The following is a 24,352-nucleotide window of genomic DNA, read 5'->3' on the forward strand; positions in this document are numbered from 1 at the left end:
CAGTTTCACTCAGGAAGCATCTTGATCTTGAATGCATCTTTCCTTTCAGCAGCCATGCTCAGCAGAGTGCAGCAACCCCTGAGCCCTTCCCATCAGAGGCCTTGGCCAGCAACCCTCAGTAAATGCTGAAACTGACAGAGTATCAGTTGTCTGCTCCCGCCAGGCGTCCAAACACATCTCTTTTCTGCTTAAACCTCCCCTTCCAGTCCCCTCTCCCACCATTCTTGCTTCGCTCTGTCTGTACTCTTACAAAGTTTCAAGTATTCTAAAATACTTCTGCTGATGTCTTTCTGCCACCTCCAGCCCTTGCTCTCATATCCTGGAAACCATCCCATCCTGTCTCACTTCTTTAAAAATCCCATTCAGGGGCTAGAGAGATGGCTGAGCAGTTAAGGGCACTTGTTTACTTACAACCACCCATAACTCCTATTCTAGGGAATCCACTGCCCTCTTTGGACCTGAGGACACCAGGCACACATGTGGTACACAAACATACATGCAAAGCACTCACACACATCAAATAAATAAGTCTTTAAAAAAATACCCTCAGCTCCTGCAATCAGGATTCCAAACATACCCAGAAAACAGTTAATAAGCCTGGTGCTGCCCGGACTCACTTGAAATGAAGGGCTGCAAACAAGGCCTCCTTCTGGGGAGGAAGGAGCTATGCAAGTCAGTGAGGGGACAAGCAGTCTTCTGAGGGGTCCAATATCATCATGAGCTTGTTTGGGTGGTACACAGAGGGGTATGTATGTGAAAGGTCATCAGGCCTTATTTAAATATGTGTGCACTCTGCAGTAAAGTCCTCTCTAAATAACCCCTCACCTGACAATCTTGTCATGCATAGTCCAAGCTGCCCTTTAAATTATAATCCTTTCTCCTCAGCCTCCCCAAACACTGTGGCTACAGGTGGACACCTACCTAGCTCAGCAGAGACTTTTAAAATCACACAAAAACAGCCAAGCATGGACCAGCAAGATTGCTCAGGGAGAGAAAGTTTGCTGCCAAGCTTGATGACCTGAGTTAGTTCTCACATGCCCAGACAGTAGAAGAAAAATATTGCTTCTGGCAAGTTTTCCTCTGATCTGCACGCATATGCAAAAAGAATTTTTTTAAGAGCCAAGCACAATGGCAGATTGCCTGTAACTCTAACACTTGGGAGGTGAAGGCAGGAGGATCAGAAGTTTGAGGCCATCTTTTGCAACCAAGCCTACTGAAGGCTAGCCTAGACTACATGAGACTGTCAAAAGGCAGATGGGGAGTGGTAAATAAAAAATATATATAAAAAGCCTATTTGAACAGAATGTGGATGGTCACAATTGCAACGCCAACACTCAAGAGGCTGAGGCAGGAGTAAAGTGAGTTCAAGGCAAGCACCAGCTGCAGAAGACCCTGACCTAAACAAATTAACAACAAACTCTTTATCCAGTGCCTTCCATCTGTAAAATGATGTGAAACTTATTAACAAAAACATTTGATCAGGCTAGGAGATGACTCAATCAGACTGCCATGCAGGCAAGGGCCTAAGCTCAGCTTCCCAGTGCTCACACAGAAGCCAAGTACAGCAGCACAGATCTACATCTCAGCTCTGGGAAGGTAGAGGCATGTAGGTATCTTGTGAGTTCAAGGCCAGCCTGGTGTACATATCCAGTCCCAGGGCAGGTGGGGCCATATGGTGAGAGCCTATCTCAGAAAAAACAATAACCACAACCAAAAATCCTCAGATCTTCATTTCTGACTTAGAGAAATGGGTGATTCTGGGACTGGGAAAGAAAATCTACAAGATGAGTCTGTGATAACCCTCTGGCCCAGGAGAAATAAGGAACTATTAAACACACAAATCAAGATACGCACAAAAAATGAGAGAGCATGTCAAAAGGCAACAGAAGCTAACTGAAAACTGCCAGGATACAATGTGAATGAGAAAACAAGGTAATACTAGATTTCAACACAAGGTGTACAATAAAAAACACAGTTCAGACAGACAAAACTAAATAAAAAGAGCTGAGCGCAGCGACACATACCTACAATCCCAGCACTGGGAGGCTGAATGGAGTAGGCAGAGAGTTCAAGATGAGCCTAGTACTGAGTGAGACCCACAAGCAAGCAAGCAAAGCAGCAAATAACTTTTGTAAATAGTCCTCTATCTCAAAGAAGTAAACCAGGGCAGAAAAGAAGGATCAGAGAGTAAAAGCACTTGCTTTATGACTTAAGTTCAGTTCCTGGAACTGACATGAAAGAGGAAGGAAAGAAATGACTGAAAAATTGGCTTCTGACATGCACACATGCAAATACTTGGATGGATGGATGGATGGATGGATGGATGGATCATAACTTTCCACTCTTTCATTGTAAGCCAAAGGAAGTTCTTTATAAGATGTGAAGGAACTGGGAAAACTTCATAGTGGAGAAACCCTGCAGATGACAAAGACATCAGCACAGGGAAGACAATGGCACTTCGTCTCTGTGGGCTTCCTCTGGTAAATGCTAATCTAAAATAAAAACCATCCCGCTGACGTTGTCCTCTGTCCTCTGCTCCCCTCACTGGAATGTCAGCCTCTGAAGACTGCCCTGGCCCAGTCACCACCGAGCTCAGAATCTGGCAGTAACTGAACAACCTGACTTCAAATGTAATCCCTGTGAAGCTGCTGAAAACCCTCCTAAGAAATTAACTGCTTTTCTGAGTTTCTCTAAGAACTTTGTACAGAATGCAGTATCTTTTCACAACATAATTAATTGCAGGGACTTTGCTCTCTGCTCCAGGTACAGGACTTGGCATAGGATTAAAGCCATACCCCAGGGGCTGGGGGCATAGCTCATCAACGGAGCCCAGTCTAGCACACTCAATGCCCTGGGTTCAACCCACACAGCAATGAGGTAGGCGCCTACCTAAAGAATAATGTACATCAAGAACCCAGCAGGAGGGCAGAAGGATTACTGTAGTCTGAAACACCCTGGGATACAAGGGAAGTGCCAGGCCTACCTAGCAAGACTATCTCAAAAACAAAACAAAACAGGGCTGGAGAGATGGCTCAGTATAAAGCACACTCCCTGCTCTTGCAGAAAACCAGAGTTTGGTTCCCAGCACAACCACCTGCAACTCCAGTTCTAGAGCCAGCATTCTCCTAGAGCACTGCACCTAGCACACATATACACTGATAAAAATAAAATATAAGCCAGGTGCACACCTGTAATCCTAGCACTTGGGAGAGACAGAGGCAAGAGGATCTCTGTGAGTTTGAGGCCACCCTAGTTTACAAAGCAAGTCCAGGACAGCCAAGGCTACCCTGTCCCGAAAAACCAAAAACCAAAAATAAATAAAATAAAGTATTTTTAATAATAAAAAAATAACCGCACCACTCACATGCTTCAGAAGCTAGACTACACATTGCTGTTAATGTTGTTCTCCATGTCCAGTCCTCAGTGGGCTAGACCTCCAGCACTCTCACTTTTTGAGGCAAGGTCTTACTCACTCTGTAGCACAGCTGGCTTTGAACTACCAGCAACGCTCCTGCCTGTCTCTTTAATACTAGGATTATAAATGTGCACCACTGTGGCCAGCTGAAACCACCCACATTCAAATCCCAAATTCAAATAGAACATGATGGCTCAGACCTACAATCCAGCACTTAGGAAGTGAATGCAGGAAGATCAGGAGGCATCCTTTGCTACATGAGAAGTTTAAATCCAGGCTAGATTACATGAGACCCTCAATACACACAAGTAAGAACACAGCCCAGACTTAGCACTTACCAACTCTAACTTTACACAGCTTGGTCACCTGCTTCGGCCTGTTGCCTCAGATATAAAACAGGCATGGTAAAAGTAGCCACCTCAGAGCACTGTGAAGTGCTGCAGGCAAGCTTTAGATTTAGACTTGGCACAGAGTAAATCAGTGAATAAGTGTGAGCAACTGGCAAAGACAGGAGTCAGAAGAACAGATGGTAACAACAGTTGGCCATCAAGGCCAACACCAATTACTGGCCCTCTCCCTGAACTTTATCAGGGCTGTGTGCTGTGTCTTCATTCCACAGCATGTATATATTCGTATATGTATATATGTCTATATTTGTAGGAAACACAGAAAATACTATATTCCTTCCTTGGAGCCCCTCCCACCCTGCAGAGATCTCCCTCACTTTTTCATAATAAACCTACCTTCACTCTGCTCTCATACACATGTAAGGACAAACACATACAAATACACAAACATATGCATGTGATATACACACATGCACAAGGCACACAGATGGCATGCAAAAATGCATGTATTAATAAAGAAACATAAGCAAAGTCAAGGAGAAAAATACAAACATATAAAAAAAACTTTTTTAAGATTTTTTTTTTAATGTATATAATGTTCTAGCTGCATGTACACCTGCAGGCCAGAAGAGGGCATCAGATCCTAGTATAGATGGTTGTGAGCCATCATATGGGCACTGGGAACTGAAGTCAGGCCCTCTGGAAGAGCACAGAGTGCTCTTAACTGCTGAGCCATCTTTCCATACCATACACAAAATTTTTAGAAAAGAAAAATTACTGTAAAATAAATAAGTAAATGAAACAGTAAAAGAAATGACGAAAAGCAAGGTGTTGGAGGCATACACCTTTAAAATGGAAGGTAGAGGCAGATAAATCTCTCTGAGTTTGAGGCTACCAGATGGTCTACAGAGCAAGTCCAGGACAGCCAAGGCTACACAGAGAAACCCTGTCTCAAGAAAAAATAAAAATTAGAAAGAAAGAGAGAAAACAAAAAGGAAAAGGGAGGAAGGAGGGAGAGAAAGGAAGGAAGAGAAGCTTGCCATCGCCAAGTCACAGAGAAGCATAGGTTTAGCTGTGTTCAAGACTCAGCTTCTCTCCTACGCCAGTACCAGGGCTGAAGAGGGAGGATGGCTACCAGATGTGTGAATTCACAAGGCTGCCAGGCCTTGGACAAGCGCCCAGTCCACCCTTGTGTGCTTGCACCCATCTGTGATGAGCTTACATTATGTAATCATGGGGAGGCCCTTTGTTCTGAGCCCCAAATAAACTAACTAGGACTGACAAAAACAAGAAACTAGACAACTGGGCAAGCCTGTGCAAAACTGAGCCAGAGGGGAAGCAACGGGAGGTCGTTGGTTGCAGCTATGAAGTGGTTAAGGACTGTGGCATAGCCTCAAGGGAAGGATGTCACTGAAGAATACTTCAATGCAAGCAATGAACAAATAGAAATATTAATTCACCTTCTTAAAAAAAAAAAAAAAAAGGTGGGGGAAGACAGAAAGATGGCTCAGCAGTAAGGAGCACATACTGCGCTTCCAGAGAGCTAGAGTTTGGTTGCCAGCACCATCTATGTACAACTCCAGCTCCAGGGAATCCGATGTTTCTGGCCTTTAGGCACCTGCACTTAACATGCATACACAGTCACATAATTAAAACAAAACAAAACAAAACAAAAAGTTAAAAAAATAAAGCTGAAGAGAAGCCAGGCATGACATAGTATACATCTGCAATTATAGGATTTGAGGAACTAAAAGGACTACAATTTTAATTGAAGACCAACCTTAGCCACATAGTAAGACCCTTTCTTTCTTTCTTAACTGTTTTGTTTGTTTTTCAAGACAGGGTTTCTCTGTAGCCCTGGCTGTCCTAGAACTCACTCTGGAACTCAAGAGGTCCACCTGCTCTGTCTCCCAAGTGTTAAGATTAAAGGTGTGCACCACCACTGCCTGGCAAGACCCTGTTTTTCACAAGAGGTATAAACCACACACCCAAACATGATCAGTGGAAAGAATACTAATGAAAAAGAAAGCAGGGGCTAGAGAGATGCTTCAATGTTTAAGAGCATTAGCTGCTCTTCCAGGACCCAGGTTCAATTTTCAGAACCCACAAGGTAGCTCATAACTTTCTGTAATTCCAATTCCTATTCCTTCTTCTGGCCTCTATGAGCAGTAGGCACAAACAGAAATGCAGGAAAAACACACATGCACATAAAATAAAAAACATGAAAGAAAGAGAGAGGAAGGAAGGAAGGAAGGAAGGAAGGAAGGAAGGAGAAAGAAAGAAAGAAAGAAAGAAAGAAAGAAAGAAAGAAAGAAAGAAAGAAAGAAAAGAGAGAGAGAGAAAGAGAAAGAGAAAGGAAGAAAGAGGAAGAAACCAAATGGTAGATGGGATGGTTCTTGCCACAACAAACCTGAATATTTGAGTTTGATCCCTGGAACCCAGGTCAAAAATGCCAGATATGATAGGACATATGTGTAAACCCAGCAATTCTGTGGTGAGGTTGGAGGCTGAGGCAGAACTGCCCATAGCTCTCAGCCCAGCTAGCCTGGAGCTCACAGAATGTCAGAAACAAGAGAGACCCCATTCCAACATGGTAGGAGACAGCAGACTACTCAAAGTCATCAGCAATCTGTTCTGACTTCCATATGCACACTGTGATACCATGCACACTCACATGGACACATGCACACACACAAAATAAAAAAAAAATCAGATTTTTTTTTTAATTATTTGTACATGAAAGAGAAACTACGAGTGCTTAACTACAAATACAGTCGGGAGAATGTGGCAGAAGGAGCAGGAAGGCAGCAGAGAAGCCACCTCATTGTGCTCACTGCGAGAACAGGGCCTGCCAGCCTGCTGCTTGGGACAGATGGTACACTGCTGCCAGATGACAGGAAGAGGCGGGAGCAACACGCAGAACAAGCACTTTCTATTCCATCCACCCGGCATCTGACCGGGAAACCAAAGCCTGTCATCTTAGCCAGTTCATCTGCACAAGCCTGGGAGTGAACAGGGTGGGCAGAATTACCCTCTGAATGAGACTTGTGCCCAGAAGCCCTCACTCCAAAATTAGAACTGCTTTTGGTTTGCGTTGTTTCTTCACACAGGATTTTGTTAGCTGGTCTAGAAATTACTGTGTAACCTATGCTGGCGGTGGCCTTCCAACAGTCCTCCCGGCCCAACACTGGGGCTGCAGGAGTGAACCACAACATCCAGCTGAGTATCTGTTGTTTCTTTCCACTGCAGGCCACGGAACCCTGGCTTCTCGTGTTCTGTCACTGATCCACACCTCTACTCACTAGCTGTTCGTCACGCATTGTTTTGTTTGAGACAAGGTCTCATTATGTAGGCCAGGACTCTTGAGTATTAGGATTGCAAGTATTTTATAAACTCCAAGCCAGATGTGGTGGTGCATTCCTTTAATCCCAGTAGCTGGGAGGCAGAGGCAGAAGGATCTCAATGACATTGAGGCCAGTTTTTCCTTTGTTCCTGGCCTCCCCTCCTCCCCAAAAAAATCCCAACTGTATTACTTCTTCGGGACTGTAAATTTTTGTTTGTTTTTTTGAGACAGGATTTCTCTTTGTAACCCCGCCTGTCCTGAACTCACTGTGTAGTCTAAGCTGGCCTCAAACTCACAGAGATCTAGCTGCTTCTGTTAGATTAAAGGTGAGTGATACCATGCCCATCAGGACCTTAAATTCTGAAAACAACTCTCTCCTGTGTGATTTACACATAAATCTGTGTGAAGCCCTCAAAGCACTGAGGACAAGCAGGGTTAAGTGAGCCTCGGACCAATAATAAAGCTTGTGTCTTCAGAGTCATTTTGCCCTCTGCGTCTCCATAGGCCTTTATTGTAGTTATGCTTTTATTTTAATGCTAGAGATTGAAACCAGGCCTGGATGCTCTGGGCATGTGCTCTACCACTGAGCTACACGTCTGCAGCGTACAGACGAGCATTTCTGAGGAGAACTAAATGAGACAGCCCATGCAAAACCACCGGGATAATAGGCTCATGCTCGTCAGAGCAAACCTTCGAGTACGCTATAGCCACTGCTGTTTGTCTAGCACACAGCACACTGAGACAAGGGCCTCTGCATAAAAACACGCACAGACTAATCCAAGACTGCCAACAGAAAGCGTCCATCCACCCTGCCGCTCTACCTGCTCTCCACATGCTGTCACAGACAGGAAACAGGATTAAGGTGCTGGTGGCTGAGGTAGTGTGCGCCTTTCACCCCAGCACTTGGGAGGCAGAGGCAGGTGCCAGGAGTTCAAGGCCAGCCTGGTCTACAGCTTGAGCTCCAGGACAGCCAGAGCTGCACAGAGAAGCCCTGCCCCCAAAAAAAACAAAGAAAAGAAAAACAAGAGAGAGAATCAAAAGTTAACTCTTTTACACCTCCTACCTTTTTTCTTCCTGTGCAAATAGCAGCGTATCCAAAAAATCATGGCAGGCAGAGGAATGCATTTGGAAGCATAGTTTGCCTTTGGAGTCAGACCAACAGAGGTTCAAATCCTAGCCCTGCTACTTATTCTATAATTTGGGAGAGAAATTTTCACCTCTGTGATCCTTGTCTATTGCATGCATATGCGTTTGTATGAGTGTGTGTCACTTAGGTGCAGATGCCCTCAGAAGCTAGAAGAGTGTTAGATCCACTTGAACTGGAGTTAAAAGCAGTTGTGAGCCACTCGAAGTGTAGGCTGGGAACCAAACTCAGATCCTCTGGAGAAGCAGCAAGCACTAGTAACCAGTGAGCTACCTCTCCAGCCCCTTTCCTCATCTCTAAGGATCAGGGCGGTGAGTGACATGGTGGGCTGCGGGCACCTGCTGCCAAGCCTAACACCGGAGTTTGGGTCCCAAAACACATACGGTAGAAGTAAGAAAAACTCCGCAAGCTGTTCTCTAACCTCCAATGTGCACTGTAGCCCGCCTTCACACATGCGCACACACATATCACGCACACAAATAAATGTAGTAGTAAAAAAAAAAAATTAAAACAGCAAACAACCCCTTAGCTTTCGGAGAAAATTTATTGTAAATAAGCTATCTAACTCTGCAATATTAGAAACAGTATGAACCGGGGGATGGCTCAGTGGCAGAGCCTCTCTGGCGGACATGAGATCCTGCATTCAGTCTCCAGCAGTAGGGGAAAAGGTTTGCTTTCTCTCTGGGCTAAGGCCATAGACTCCACAGTGGGGCTTTGGTGAACAAAACACAGTTTACCTGCAGGCGACTTGAAAACACCCCTATCAAATTCTCAGCACAACTCTTCCTGGCTGCCGGGTGGCTGCCTGCCGGCTGCCTGCTAGCAAGCAGTGACCGAGTGAAAAGAGGAGTATGAGCAAGTTCTGGGAGAGGGGGTGCTTCGGTTGGTAAGTTTATCTTGAGAGCTCCCTATCTACTCTGCCAAAATGGTCTGCTAAACAAAAGCTACAGGAGCCATTGTTTTAGCCCAAGCTGCTACACAAGGCTCCAGAAGCCTGACCTAAATATCAAATACCACTCCCAGTCAAGCTTCAGGTCCCCAGGTGGGCTCTAAGAAACCAAGACTAGGATGGTTAACAGTCATATTCCCCACACCGGACAGTTTCAACTGGCATAATAATGACGTTCCACAAGCCTTAATCCTAAAACAGAGATCTTAAGATGAAGTACGTTGTCATGAACCAGCTGCTGGTCCTCTGCTCTGTCTCCCTGGCTTACTTATGAAATGTGGGTTTACTCCCTGCACTCAAGAGACATAGGCAAGCAGATCCTATGAATTCCAGGACAGCCAAGGCTATATATTGAGTCCCTGTCTCAAAAAACAAGCAAACAAGTTTAAAGTAAATTTGTAATGTTGTCCAATCACACTCTTGCTTTATTTATCTACTTCTGTACTGGGGATTAAACCAAGGGCTCTGGCATTTTAGGTAAGATCAGTACTGTTGAGCCCTCTTCTGGCTTCTTTTCATTTGGTGATTACTGTTGTTTTCTGAGAAAGGGGTCTTGCTAAACAGCCAATCTGTAGCCTAGGATGGTTTTGAACTTCCAACTCCAAGCTCAGCCTCCAGAGTAGCTTAGGTGTTTTGAATTTTTCCTGAGGAAATGAAGTACAAGTGCGCCAAGAATATATTTGTCAAAAGTAGTCAAGTTGTTGAGGTATGTGGTTCATAACAGTAATCCCAGCACGTGGGAAACTGAGCCAGGGAAGTGACCAGCCTGAGTAGCATAGGGAGAAAGGAGAAACAAACAAACAAACAAGCAAACAAAACTTATTTAAGAGTCACCTCCTCTGCCCCAGCCTGGCAGTAGTGGTACACAACTTTAATCCTAGTACTCGGGAGGCAGAGGCAGACAGATCTCTGTGAGCTCAAGGCCAGCCTGCTCTACAGAGTGAGTTCCAGGACAGCCAGGGCTATACAGAGAAACCCTGTCTCAAAACAACAAAACAAGCCCCCTTCCCAAACAAGAAGAAATGGCTCAAGGACTGAAAAGAGAAGACTGACAAGGAGACAGCTAATGAAGAGGTGAGCCTTAAGTCTTTGGGCACATTGCGTCTCAACGGAGTGCTGGCAGCAGCACTGCTGGGATGATGCTCACCGCACACCAAAGCATTGGAAAGCAATGATCTAAGCAAACAAATGTTCAGGCCAGTGAACAGTCAGCGTACATTCTTGCACAGATGTCAAGAAGTAGAAATCTAACCTACAGTGCTGATCACATTTAGCACTGAGCCTGAAAACCTAAATTCAATACTGAAACTCACATGGTGGCAGGTGAGAAATGACTCCTACAAACTGTCCTCTGACCTCCCTACACATGTGTATGCACATAAGGTAAATGAAAATTTGATGAAATGCTGATGATGGTAACAATAATAATAAACGGCTGTATAAGGTGGCACACGCCTTTAATGCCAGCCCTTGGTGGGCACAGACAGGCAGATCTGTAAGTTCCAGGACAGCCAGAGCAACAGTGAGACCTGATTTCAAAAACAGCAACAAAAAAACATGACCACACTGCCGGAGGCAGGAGAATCACAGTGAGTTGGAGGCTGGCTTATATTATAGTGCAAGACCCTGTCTCAAGGAAACAACAATAATTATGATTGTATTTCCTTGACAATATGTCATCAGATGCTAGGCCATGACTCTCTAATCTATGGAACAATCAACTATATTTCCTCACTCTGCCTATATGGAACTTGAAGCTAGGGAGATAAAGCAATTTAATCAAGAAAACTCAGCTAGTCATGAGAGCATTTTAGAGCTGAATCCAGAGCACCTGGCTGTAAGCTACAGCCATTTCTTCCTGTACCAGACAGGGGTTTTAAACAGTTGTGGTAAGCCACAGGCTGGTCTATTGATTTGCTGTTGACATTTGGAAGGAAAATCAAGACAGTAAACGTATTTGGGCATGACGCAAGGACTCAGACTTTGGGTAGTCACCTGCACCCAAGGAACCTAAGCAACCCAGACCAGGAACAACCCGTTGCCACCCCTCCTACCCCACGCCTTAGACTCTGCTTGTGCCCCAGTGTTCAATGAAGCTTTCCTCCTGGCTCCAGCCTGCCCTGTTCTGAGGCCTTATGTGGTCTGTTAACACACAGCAGAACAGAGTCCACTAAAAGACCACTCCAGCCCCTGTCTAGACACTTCCCAAAGCCAGCAGGAGAACACTGTATTCACTGCCTGGTATAAAGTTGCTAAATTAAAAACAAACAAATGGGACTGGGGCCAGGCAGTGGTGGCAGGCTCCTTTAATCCCAGCACTCCAAGAGGGAGAGGCAGGCAGATCTCTGAGTCCAAGGCCAACCTGGTCTACAGAGTGAGTTCCAGAACAGCCAGAGCTCCACAGAAACCCTGTCTTAAGAAAAAAAACTACTAATTGATGATGATGATAAATGAAACTAGGGATTAGCTCAGTTAAGAAGAGGAGGAGAGGGAGGAAGAAGAAGAGTAAGAAGAAATAAGAATAGGGATTAGCTCAGTTGGAAAAGTGCCTGTCTAGTATGCACAAACCTCCAGGTTAGACTTAGACATATACTGGGCATGATGGCATGCTTATAATCCCAGCATTTAGGAGATGGAAACACGAAAATCAGAAGTTCAAGGCCAGCCAGGCAGATCTCTGTGAGTTCGAGGCCAGCCTGGTCTATAAAGCAGATCCAGGACAGCCAGGGCTACACAGAGAAACCCTGTCTTGAAAAAAATAAATAAATAAATAAATAAATAAATAAATAAATAAATAGATAGATAGATAGATAGATAAATAAGCAGAAAGAAGAAAGAAAAAGTAAAAATCTAGATGAAATGAGAGAACTGACAACAAATTTCTACATACCCCATGACACACATGTGCATGTACACGCTTACAATAATAATCAAATTTAAAATGTAATAAAAAAGGAAACAGGAGGGAGAAAAAAGAAATTAAAAGGTAGGATTGTAGTAAATTAACCTATAATCACAGTGCTCGAGAGTCTGGAGGCAGGAGGACACAGGTCCAGGCCGCCAAGAACTACAAAGTCGGCCTGTGTCTCAAAATAACAAATCCTGAGGTAGAGAGATTACTCAATGGTTAGGAGCACTTACTTCTGATGAGGAAACCAGATTCATTTCCCAGCACAGGCAGCTCTACTCTCTCTACCTCCAGTTCAAGGGGACACAATCCCTCTTCTGTTTTATTTTTGGTGTTGTTGTATTTTATTTTTTGAGATAGGTTATCTCTGTGTAACCCTGGCTGTCCTGGAACTCAGTCTGTAGACCAGGCTGGCCTTGAACTCACAGAGATCTGCCTGCCTCTGGGATCTAAGGCATTTGCCACCACCTGGCCTTAAAACACTTCTTGTAGCCTCCATGCGCCCCTGCACACCTGTGTTGTGCATATACATTCAAGCATACATATATACATAAAGAGAAGAGCTGGCTTGTTCTTTTAGAGGGCCTGGGGCCTCCCAACACTGTCATGTGGTTTACAACTCTCTGTAACTCCAATTCCAGGGGATCCCACTCCCTCTTCTGACCTCTGTGGGTACCACGCACATATATGGTACACAAACAGAGATGCAAGCAAAAAAAAAAAAAAACTCATACACAATACTTTTAAATAAATATTTATATTTTTAAGACATATATATTATATATAGTGTTCTGCCTGCATGCCAGAAGAGGTACCAGATATCATTATAGATGGTTAATGAGCCACCATGTGGTTGCTGGGAATTGAACTCAGGACCTTTAGATGGCTCTTAACCTCTGAGCCATCTCTCCAGCCCAAATAAACATATTTTTAAAGTAACAAATCCCAGAATACAAAAGGCTGATGCAAAAAGATAATACCACAGTTCAAAAAAACTTTTTTCAGCAAATTGAACAAAAATATATTTACTGATTCTGATTGATAAGGAAATTATTTTATAATTAATTTACCTGTGGTTTGATTTTTTTTTTCCCCAAATTAAAAACAAAAATGTGCACTAGGGAGACAGAGGCAGGTGGATCTCTGTGAGTTTGAGACCAGCCTGGTCTACAAAGTAAGTCCAGGCCAGTCAGGGTTACACAGAGAAACCTGGTCTGGAAAAACCAGGAAAAAAAAAAGTCTGATTGAGCCAGGTGGTGGTGGCACACCTTCAATCCCAGCACTTGGGAGGCAGCAGCAGGCAGATCTCCATGAACTCCAGACCCTGTCCAAAAAAAAAAAAAAAAAATCCTCCTTTGATTCTTTGATTCTCTTACAGTAACATTTATACCTGGGGTTATTTGTTTATCAAGATAAGATATCAGGTTGCTCAGGATAGCTTTAAACTACAGATGGGAGCTGGAGAGACGATTCAGAGGCTAAGAACACTGGCTATTCTCCCTAAATGGTCCTGAGTTCAAGTCCCAGCAAACACATGGTGGCTCATAACCATCTATAAGATCTGGTGCCCTCTTCTAGTGTGTTGGCCCACATGCAGGCAGAATATTAAATAAACGATAAGCAAACCTTTTTTAAATAAATAAATAAATAAATCTTTAAAAAAGGAATTAAAATAAAAGTTACTGATGATCTTCCTGCCTTAGCCTAAGTGCCAGAAATACAGGCTTGTCCTATCATATCCAGTAAGAGCAGCCTTTAAAAAAAAAAAATGAATTTTCAAAACCGGGGCTGGTTCAGAGGTTAAGAGCACTAGCTGATCTTCTAAAGGACCTGGGTTCAATTCCCAGCACCTACATGGCATCTCACAACTGTCTCTAACTGCAGTTCCAGGGGATCTGACACCCTCACCCAGCCATACATGCAGGTAAAACACCAATGTGCATTAAAAAAGTGGAAGCTGGGAGCAGTGGCTAACACCTTTAATGCCAGCATTGGGGAGGCTGAGGAGGGGGATCTCTGAGTTCCGGCCAGCTTGTCTGCAGAACAGCCAGGGCCGCAGGGAGAAACCCCATCTCAGACCAAGCACACAAGAGTGTCAGAAAGAGCCGACAAGATGGTGCCGTGTGCAAAGGCACATGTTACACACCCTGCGTAACCTGAGCTGAGCCTCGGACCCACAGTAAAAGGAGAGTCTCACAAGTTGTCCTCTGACCTCACAAATGCGCACATGTGCACAGACCTAAACGCAGACACACACGTGAGAATAATAAAAATAATTTTAAAAATTGTACTGGTTAGTTTCTTGGCGCAGACTGAGTCATCTGGAAAGAGGAACCTCAGTTGAGAAAATGCCCCCATCAGACTGGCCCGCAGGCAAGTGTGGAAGGGCATTTTCTTGATTAACAATTGCTGTGGGAAGATCCTGCCCACTGTGGCCATGCCACCCCTGGGCTCGTTGTCCTAGGGTATATAATAAACGCGGGATTCTCTAGGAGCCAGCCAGTAAGCAGCACCCCTCCACGATCCCTACTTCCTTCAGTTCCTGATTCCAGGTTCCTGCCTTAGGTTGTTGCTGCCTTGAGTTCCCTCAGAGATAAACTCTGACCCAGACCCTTCCTTCCTGAGCTGTGTTTGGTCGTGGTGCTTATCACAGCACTAGAAAGCAAACTAAAACAGAAATGCAGGCTGGGGGTGTAGAAAGAGCAACTGTCTAACATGCGCAGTCTTGGGTTCAATCTCCACCAGTCTCCCCTTGGTGGCCAGGAGGGGAAGGAGGAGCTTCTGTCCAGCTGACAGAGCTGGAAAAGGGCTATGCAAACACGAGAACCCGAGTTTGAATCCCTGGCATTCCTGTAAAAGCAGTGCCCACTGTTTCAGGAGGAGAAAGAGACAGGCAGATCATGGTGCCTCCCTGGCGAGCAGTCGAGTCAAAAGAGCAAGTTCCAAGGTCAGTGAGTGACTGAAAAACTAAAATGGACAGTGACGGAGAAATCCATTTTATGCTGACTTCTACATTCATACACAGGCAAATGACTACCATATAGGCACAAACAGGCAAATGTACTTGAAAACATGTACATACATGCATATACTGCCACACACACACACAAAAAAAAAAATACACAAGAGTAGAAACCAATATAACAAGTAATTACAGATAAAGCAAACCTAAAAAGTATTCACTATCAGCAATTCTGTCCATGACCAGTACAAAGACAACCAAACTACATTTTCTTTATTTCTGAAGTGCTAGAAACTGAACCCAGGGCCTCAAGCATGCCAGACAGCATTCTATCACCAAACTCACTCCCTAGTCCCAGCGTCTTTATTTCTAATAGCACAAACACTTTTCTGCCCAAGTCATTTCCTAGCCCTCTCCCTCCACCCCAGAAATCAGTCTACTTTGAAATAATTATCACAAGGGCTAAGCTTTTCCTTAGGAAAACTCGAAAGGTTTGTGTTCTGAAACCTCTAACTGCATTTTGAAGAAATAACCAAATTCCAGGATGTCCTTAATTACAAGGAGTGTGGTAACTGTTTTGTTTTTCTTTTCTTTTCTTTTTTTTTTTTTCTTCTTCTTCTTCCTTTTAGGCAGGGTGTCACAGATCCACAGCTGGCCTCAAGTGCACTATGTAGCAGGTAGGACAACCTTGAACCTCTGATATACCAGCCTCCATCTCTCCAAACACTGCTTTATCCAGTGATGGAACTCACACCCGCTTCATACATGCTAGACAAACACCCTACCAGCTGAACCTGAACCTCTACTGGCTAGTTTGTTTTTTAGGGTTAGTCTACGCCGGTCTGGAACTCACTATGCTCAGGCTACGATCCTGCTCTCAGGAAACTTCCTACTAAGCCTCCGGCTGCTGAGAGAACAGGTGTGTGCCACCACATTTAGTGATGTTTAGTTTTGAAGACTGCGCTCCAAATATTCAATATGATTCTCACAATAAACCCCTCGCGCCAACATTACCGTGACCACATTTCCAGGATCGTTCAAAGTATCGACAGCCAGAGGACAAAAGGCGAGAACACAAGTCAGGCGTAATGGCAGGAACCTGTAATCCCAGCACTTAGGAGGCTGGTCTAGCAGCAATTCAAGGTCAGCCTCAGTTACCAGCCATCTTGTCACAAAAATTCAGCAACAAGGTGAGAACCGTCAGCTTCTCAATCTAACTGCCCCAAAGGGAGATCCCGTGTAATAACAATTCTCAGCCATCCCACACCACACCCAGAAAGCGAGGGGAGGGGCTGTGACAACTCTTCTTTCACACAAGCAGCCTAGAGTGAGAAAGCTTTACTTCCCATGGCAACTCCTATTCTGCTTTCCCATAACTCCTTCATCAAACAGGAAAAGAGAACAAGTGCGACCCAGGGATCCCTGTGCCAAAGAGAAAAGGCAGTTCTGTCTCCGAAACTTAAGTTTCCCTGCATCTTCCAAGCCTGGAGAAGCCAGGAAACACCTCAGCATCACCACCCTATCAGGGCCGGTGAGACTCCCTTCCTAAAGCGCTTTACTTAGCAGGAAAGAAAATATATAAAAGTACCAGTTTTTTAAACGGTCCCGAGCTTCCAACTGGGCTCCCACTTCAAAGCTGATTCCTCGTCTGTTAGGTGGATGCTTTGTCATTTTCAGTCATCAACGGGCTGCTTTTATTCTCCTGAAAAAGCCAATTAAATATTTATGAAACTTGGGAAAGTCTGCCCAGCGTGTAGCATCACCACTACACATTAAAAAACAAGCAGGCATCACGGAAAACACCCAGCTCCATGACCCTGTCAGCGTCCTGTCTGCTGCCTCCCCTCCTATCGGGTTGTCCCCACTAGCATCACTCATTGATTGACTTTGAGTTCTGAAAATGTGGAGGGCCCTCAAGCAAGCCTTACCAAGGGCTCACTATGAAATACACCCCTCAGAGCTCCAAAAACAGCTGCTCTCCTGATTAAGTTCAATCACTCACTGACCCGTTCAACAAATATTTGTTCAGAGACTATTTGGTCAAGACTCAGACACACAGTTCTTACCCTCAAGAAGCTTTCAGATTAAAATGGAGCCAATAAACCAAAGTCAGTTCAAGCTGCAATTACTATAAAAGTTAAGCGTTCAAAAGGAAGCCAAGAATGGTGGCATGGACCTGTAGTGCCAGTTACTTGGGAGGCTGAGGCAAGAGGATCCCTGAATGTCCACGGGGTTGATGCCAACAACAAAGCAGAAACAACAACAACAACAAAAGAAAGACGTTCAAAGTATTGACAGCCAGAGGACAAAAGGCGAGAACACAAGTCAGGTATAATGGCAGGAACCTGTAATCCCAGCACTTAGGAGGCTGGTCTAGCAGCAATTCAAGGTCAGCCTCAGTTACCAGCCATCTGAGAGAGACATACTGCTAGCAACCGACCCCCCTTTGAAAGAGTCGACAATAGCTGGTTGTAGGACATTGCTCAGTTGGCAGAGTGCTTGCGCAGGGAGCACGAGGCCCTGTGCTGACTCCCTAGCATAGAATGAAGCCAAGTGTACTGAGAATTTTTGTAATTTTCGTTTCTTTTTTTAATTTTGGTTTCTTAAAAAAAAAAAATAGCCAGGTGTGGTGGCGCAGGCCTGTGATCCCAGCACTCTGGGGGGCAGAAGCAAGTGGATCTTGTGAGTACAAGGCCAAACCTGTCTACAAAGTTAGTCCAGGACAGCCAAGGCTATACAGAAAAACTGTCTTGAAAAAAAATAAAAATAAAAATTTAAAAAAATTAATTTTTCTCTCAGGTGTGGGGATATGGGGCTGCTTTGCAGCAGCTGACTATGATTTGCCTCGTGCTATGGCAAGGGTGTGATTTTGCCAACTGCAGACAGACATTTGGGATTCTGGGAACTTTTCAGAGTGTATATAAATGCTAGAGCCCTAGTGTGTTGATGTTGGTGGTTGGTTGCTGTTTGGTTTTGAGCGTGTTAAGTAGTCTTATGCAAAGAAGAAACAACAAGTAGAAATTAGGTATCCTGACGGCGAAGATCAAACTTGCCCCAAGCTTAATACCCCTAATCAGTAAGTAGTAGTCTAACTATAACAATGCCTCGCTGCCAACCCCCTGACTTTATTCAGGGATATCTTTCCATTCCTCTTTATCCTTATTCTCTCAAATCTAGTGTTGGGGGTTTAAAGGGAAGAAGAAAAGGGTGGAGAAGGTTGAAAGAAAGAACCCACAAAGTAGCAAATTCGAGCTATAGCCAAGCATGGTGGCCATCCCTATAATCTAAACAAGTAGAGGCAGGGAACCAGAAAACGGTATTCATCCGTTGTTAACCTTTCACTCTCAAGAGAGTCCCTTACTTTTCTTTAATAAATCTGTTCCCTTTCGAGGCTAGACAGATGGCTCAGTGGTTAAGGACATTGGCTGCTCTTTCAGAGGACCTGGGCTTAATTTCCAGCACCCATAATTCAATTTACACCTTCTGAAACTGAGGTTTCCGAGAATCCAACACCCTGTTCTGGCCTCTGCAGGAGCCAAGTGTAAACATGGTACACAGACATACATGCAGACAAAGCAGAAATAAACTCTATCTGCCCTTTCTGCCTAGAAAAGTTCCCGGCTACCCTCGTACCTGGGGAGTTTGAAGCCAGCCTTAGCTACATGAGATCTTACCTTAAAAAGAACAAAGAAACAGGAACAGAAAGTTCTAGAGCTGCATGTACACCTCAATACATGCAACACAGCAGTAAAGCACCTGCCTAGCAGATACTGAGAGACCAAAGAACTAAAAATTGGGTTTTTGGTTACTGGATTAAAGTTTAAAGCACAAGCCTGAACAAAGGCCAGGCACATCAAGACATGTCCCTGAAGCTACAGGGGAGGAACCCACCTTGCTGAATTCCTTTCCACTCACTGGAGATGCTGTTGCCAGGAAAAATGGCCTGCCCCTCTCCCCTAGCAACAGCCAATCAGCACAGGACAGGATCCAACTGAAACCCAAGACCAGATGTCCCCACCACCATCACAGAAAGAACAAAGAAAGCCAGAACCATTTATGGTTTTGGTGCCTTCCCTTAGCCAATCGTTTTAAAATGCAACATCCCCTTTTGTGTTTTAACCAATAGAAGCTTGACAGGCTGGAATTCCCCTGCTTTGGACGTGCTGGGAGGGACTGGGACCTATAAGTCACCCTCCACCCCCTGAGCTCAGGGCTCTGCTCTCAACCGCTACATCAGTGAGGGTCTGGGCACTTGAGCTTGTAATAAAAAGACCCTACTGTGTTTGTATCAGAATTGGCTCCTTGGTGGTCTTTGGAGTCTGTGAGACTTGGGCATAACAATACAAGATCCTAAATACAGTCCAGCAAGGCATTCTGGAAAACACCTACAATCCTAGTTGTTAAGAAGCTGAGGCAGAAAAGGAACACAAAAGACTATGAGGTTAGCCTGGTCTATATGGGTTGAGTCTACCAACACTCCAGAGGTAGAGGAAGGCTGAATCTGTGAATTTCAGCTAGCCAGAGTTACACAGAGACTGATTTATTCTGTCTCAAGAAGAATACAATAAGAGAGTTCAAGGTTACCCTAAGCTACATCTCAAGTTCCAGCTCCCAGCCAGACTTGGCTAAAAGAAGTGCTGAGGACTCAGCTCTGTGAGACAGAACTTGCCCAGCATACACAGGTCCTGTGTTCAAGTTTCAGCATGGCAAAAGACAGCAGGAAACCAAGCCTGGTGTGGTGACACACACCTGTAATCAAAGAACATGGAAGGCAGAGGCAGGAGAACCACTGAAAGTTTAATGCTAACCAAAACTACATCGGGAGACCCTGTCTCCAAGGAAAATAAATAAATAACAATGTAGGCATGAAGCAGGGAACTGATGAATGAAGACGGCTCCTAAGAACAGTGCCCCTGGTGCTGAGCTGACAGGGACCTGGGTGGTAATGTAAACACCTATGACCCCAGCACTAGGGAGGCAGAGCCAAGGGATCTTTGTGAACACCAGGCCCACCAGGTCTACACATCAGCTTCCAGGTTAACCAGGACCACAGAGTAAGTCCTACCTCAAAAAATATTAAATTAAATTTCAATCTTTAAAGGTGCTGAGATGGCTCAGAGAGTAAGGCCTGAGGACATGAGCTCCCACCCAGATGGTGAGAGGGGAGAACACATCCCAAAAGTTGTCCTCTGACATTCACATCTGTGTAGAGGCATATACATACAGAAACACATATAAAATACAAAATAAAATAATGTAAACAAAATTTTAACAGGCCAGGCAGTGGTGGCACACGCCTTTAATCCCAGCACTCAGGAGGCAGAGGCAGGTGGATCTCTGAGTTTGAGGGCAGCCTGGTCTACAGAGTTCCAAGACAGCCACAGCTGCACAGAGAAATCCTGACTCAAAACACAACAAAAATTTTAACAGAAAATAAGAAAAAAATAAAATTAAAAAAAAAATTTAACAGAAAATAAAAAATGTTTAAACTAGTATCTTTCTACCGGAATAACAATATTCGGAGTTAGTTCGTGCAGAAGTAGTGTCTGTTAAAGACAAGCATGGTGGTGCACGCCAGCAAGCACAATCCTTGGCACTGGAAAAGCGAAGATCCGAGTGCAAGGCCGCCCTGACACCACAGAGGGCTCCAGGCCAGCCAGGCCACAGAGTACGAGCCTGTCTCCAAAACAACGGAACATTATTTAAAAAATACTAAGAATAAGCCAGGCAGGCAGCTCACGCCTATAATCCAGTACTGGGGAGACAGAGGTGGGCGGATCGCTGTGAGTTCCAGGCCAGCCTGCTCTACAAAGTCCAGAACAGCCAAGGTTACACTGTCTCAAAAACAAAACAAAACACACACATACACAATTTTTACATTTAGTTTTAAATTACAAATAATTTTAATTTATCTGTTCTTCCAAACCTGGTAATCTTCAAATATCCTTAGTTATAAAGAGGAAAAGAACATATATTCAATATGATGTGTTCTACGAACACAGGAAATTTCAAGAAAAAAATACCTAATACAATCTGTAGGATTCTACTGTCAAGATGGTGGCAGCACTTCAAAATACTCCTTATATTCCAACTCTCTCAAGAAGCCACTGGCCCAGGAGCCAGGGAGCCTAGTTTATCCTCTTGACAAAGTGCTGTGGAAATGGCCCGAGTCAACGCAACAAGAGTATGCTATACACTGGTGCAAATTTCAAAGGGGGAAAGAAACTGTGGCTCATTAGCTCCCTTTATTAACAAAGACTGAATATGAACAAGGATGGAAAGATAATGAAGGCTTGCTAAAAATGGACAAAATACAAGAGCTGGCTGATCACAGTGACTGGCAGGGGAGACACAAAGGTCCAGTAAAAATGTGGTTTATGCCCACATAAGCACCGTAAGTTAAAGGAAATACAAATCAAACAGCAATTTCAGACTTTCAGAAACAAGGTCTCACTACATAGCCCAAACTGGTCTCAAAACTCACAGCAATCCTTCTGCCTCAAGTCTCTCCAATGCTGCGATTACAGGCATTGAGCCATCACGACTAGGACTATATACAATTTTTCCCCTTTGTTTTTCAAAGGTAACTCTGGCTGTCCCGAACTCAAGAATTTCTTTAATTTGTGGACTGCAAAGATGGCTCTGTAGGTAAACTTGCTACTAAGCCTGGAGACCTGAGTTCAGTCCCTAAAACTCACACTGTAGAACAAACTTCCACAAGCTTTCCTCTGACCTCCATATAAACACTTAAATTTTTTTTTTTAATTTTATACTTACACTGTGTTACCAGACCTTCAAAACCAGGAGATGTAATTAAGACTAAATTTTTTGTTCCCATAATGCTAAAATGAGACATAAGTGCAGTGCAGAAAAGGTGACTACTCGGGAGCTCATACAAGATCATATATAAGACTATCCAAGGCCCTGGGAGTGGCTGGTACATGCCCTTTAACCCCAGCAGTAGGGGGGCAGAGGCAGGCAGATCTCTGTGCATTTGAGGCCAACCTGGTCTACAAAGCAAGTCTAGGACAGCCAGGGTTACACAAAGAAACCTTGTCTCAAAAAAAAAAAAAAAATTACACAAGGCAGAGCTGGGGAGATGGCTCAATGGCCAAGAGCACTTTCTGCCCTTCCAGAGGATTTGAGTTCAGTTCCCAGCACCTACACTGGGCAGCTCACAGCAGTCTGTATCTCCGGCTTCAAGGAATCTGGCCTCTATGGAAATCTACACACACACACACCCATAACTAAAAATCAACATGAATCTGAAAACTATCCAAGTACAAGAACTCCCCGTTATGAAAAGTAACAGGATTACCCCCAGAAGCACACTGTGCTTATCTTCACGCCCTCAGATAGAGGCAACATCTAAGAAGAGAAGGATAAAACCACTGAACCTTTCAACTGCGGCATCAGCATTGCCACATCATTATAACAAGAAGTACTTTTCATAAAAGACCAGGGCCAATTTGGTCCGGTAAGGAAAGTAGAACACTGCCCGGGGCTCCAGCTCTAGCCTGGCCATCCTTTAAATCTCATGCTGTGAAGCTGTTAGAATCTTGGACTCTTGTCATTTCCATCTGAAGACTACAGCCTAACTACAAAGAAATCATTTGTGACCAGAAACCAAAAGCCTCTCACATTCCATTCTAGAGAAATCTAGAAATAATGCTCACATTCAGGAACAGCAGAACATTATTTCATTTGAACCGTTTTATTAATTTTTATTTATTTTGTGCATATGCACATGTGAGGGCCTGTGCGCTCTGGTATCTGTGGGGAGATCAGAAGTTGAGATGTGGGAGTCTCCACAACAGAGAAGCTTCCTTTTAAAGATAAGGAACAAAGGAAAACTAAGGACATTCTAGGACACTCACAGTAAGGAGCTGATCCCATAGTTGCTCAGCTTTTTCTTAGGCAGAGTCTTACTGTGCAGCCCTGGCTGGCCTGGAACTCACTTTGTGAACTGCCTTCCTCTGCCTCCCAAGAGCTGGGATTAAAGCCGGCACAACTCCTGCGCAGAAATTGTGCTACCTCTTCAGTCCTTTCTTCCTGTTAGCATACGGGCATAATGTCCTCTATCTTGGGTTCTGTGAGGGTCCTAAAGTCTATTAAAATGTCTAGCACGTGACTGGGGACATGGCTCAGGCATAGGGTGCAGCTTTAGCATGCAGGGGCCATGAATGCAATTCCCAGAGCCTTACAAAGATAGAATAAATGCCAGCCTCTGTGAAGCAAGCCTAGGGGTGGAGACAGAGGTTCAAGAACATCCTCCACTACACAGCAAGTCTGTGCTGCAAACACATCTGGAATTAATCCCAACAAGAGGTTTCAAGCAAGACTGGACAAGCTAGAGAACAGACAACAGGAAAGACAAAGACAAGAAAAGGAGAATTTGGTTTGGTTTTGTGAAGGTTTTTTAAAAATCTGTGGGGCTGGAGAGATGGCTCAGTGGTTAAGAGTGCCGTCTGCTCTTCCAAAGGACCCAGGTTCAATTCCTAGCACCCACATGGCAGCTCACAACTATCTGTAGTGGATCTGACACCTTTACCCTAATGCACATAAAACTAAAAAGATTAAATGAACTATTTACAAAAATCTGTTCCATATGCATGGGTATTTTGCCTGCATGTATGTCTGTGCACCATGTGCATACCTGGTCCCTGCAGAAACCAAAAAAAAGTGCCTACGGAAGCTAGAAGAGGGTGTCAGATCTCCCCTGGAGCTGGAATTTCAGATAGTTGTGATCTGCCATGTGGGCACTGGGAGTTGAACCCAAACCTCTGCAAGAGCAGCCAAACCACTGAACCATCTCTCCAGCCCCCAAGAATGTTGTTTATGTAAGTTGTGAGCGTTTTTTATATAAGCTTTTTCTTTTACATATATGAGTATTTTGCCTGTATGTGTGTGTGTACCATAACATATATGCAGTGCCCACAGAGGGATGAGATACCCTGGATCTAGATTTACCAATGATTATGAGCCCTCTGAAATTGTTGCTATAACATGACCAAGCCCTCTGCAAAAGTAATAAGTGCCCTTACCCACTGGACTATCTCTCCAGCCCTGGCCAAAGAGTTTTAAAATGATTTCTAAAATACTTTGTGTTAGCCCAATGGGTAAAGACACTTGATGGATAACGCAAGCCTGACAGCCTGAATTCTATTCTTAGAATCTACCTAAAGATGGAAGGAAACAACTGGAACTACAAAAGTTGTCTTCTGATCACCACACAGGTATCATAGTGTGCGCGCAAACACGCACACGCACACACAGAGCCCACC

The 24,352-nt window shown here is 44.3% G+C and overlaps 1 protein-coding gene across 3 annotated transcripts in view; it reads right to left on the reverse strand.

The window, feature by feature from the left end:
- Phf20 (PHD finger protein 20) overlaps positions 1-24,352 on the reverse strand; it is a 101,283-nt gene that overhangs the window by 62,082 nt on the left and 14,849 nt on the right. For all 3 annotated transcript variants that reach the window (XM_021656684.2, XM_060382961.1, XM_021656685.2), the window contains exon 2: positions 16,657-16,770. In XM_021656684.2, the coding sequence (XP_021512359.1) occupies positions 16,657-16,739 (83 nt within the window). In that variant the 5' untranslated portion in view covers positions 16,740-16,770. The remainder of the gene's footprint in view (positions 1-16,656; positions 16,771-24,352) is intronic.

This window comes from Meriones unguiculatus, chromosome 4, assembly GCF_030254825.1.
Source record: "Meriones unguiculatus strain TT.TT164.6M chromosome 4, Bangor_MerUng_6.1, whole genome shotgun sequence".
Classification (NCBI taxonomy): domain Eukaryota; kingdom Metazoa; phylum Chordata; class Mammalia; order Rodentia; family Muridae; genus Meriones; species Meriones unguiculatus.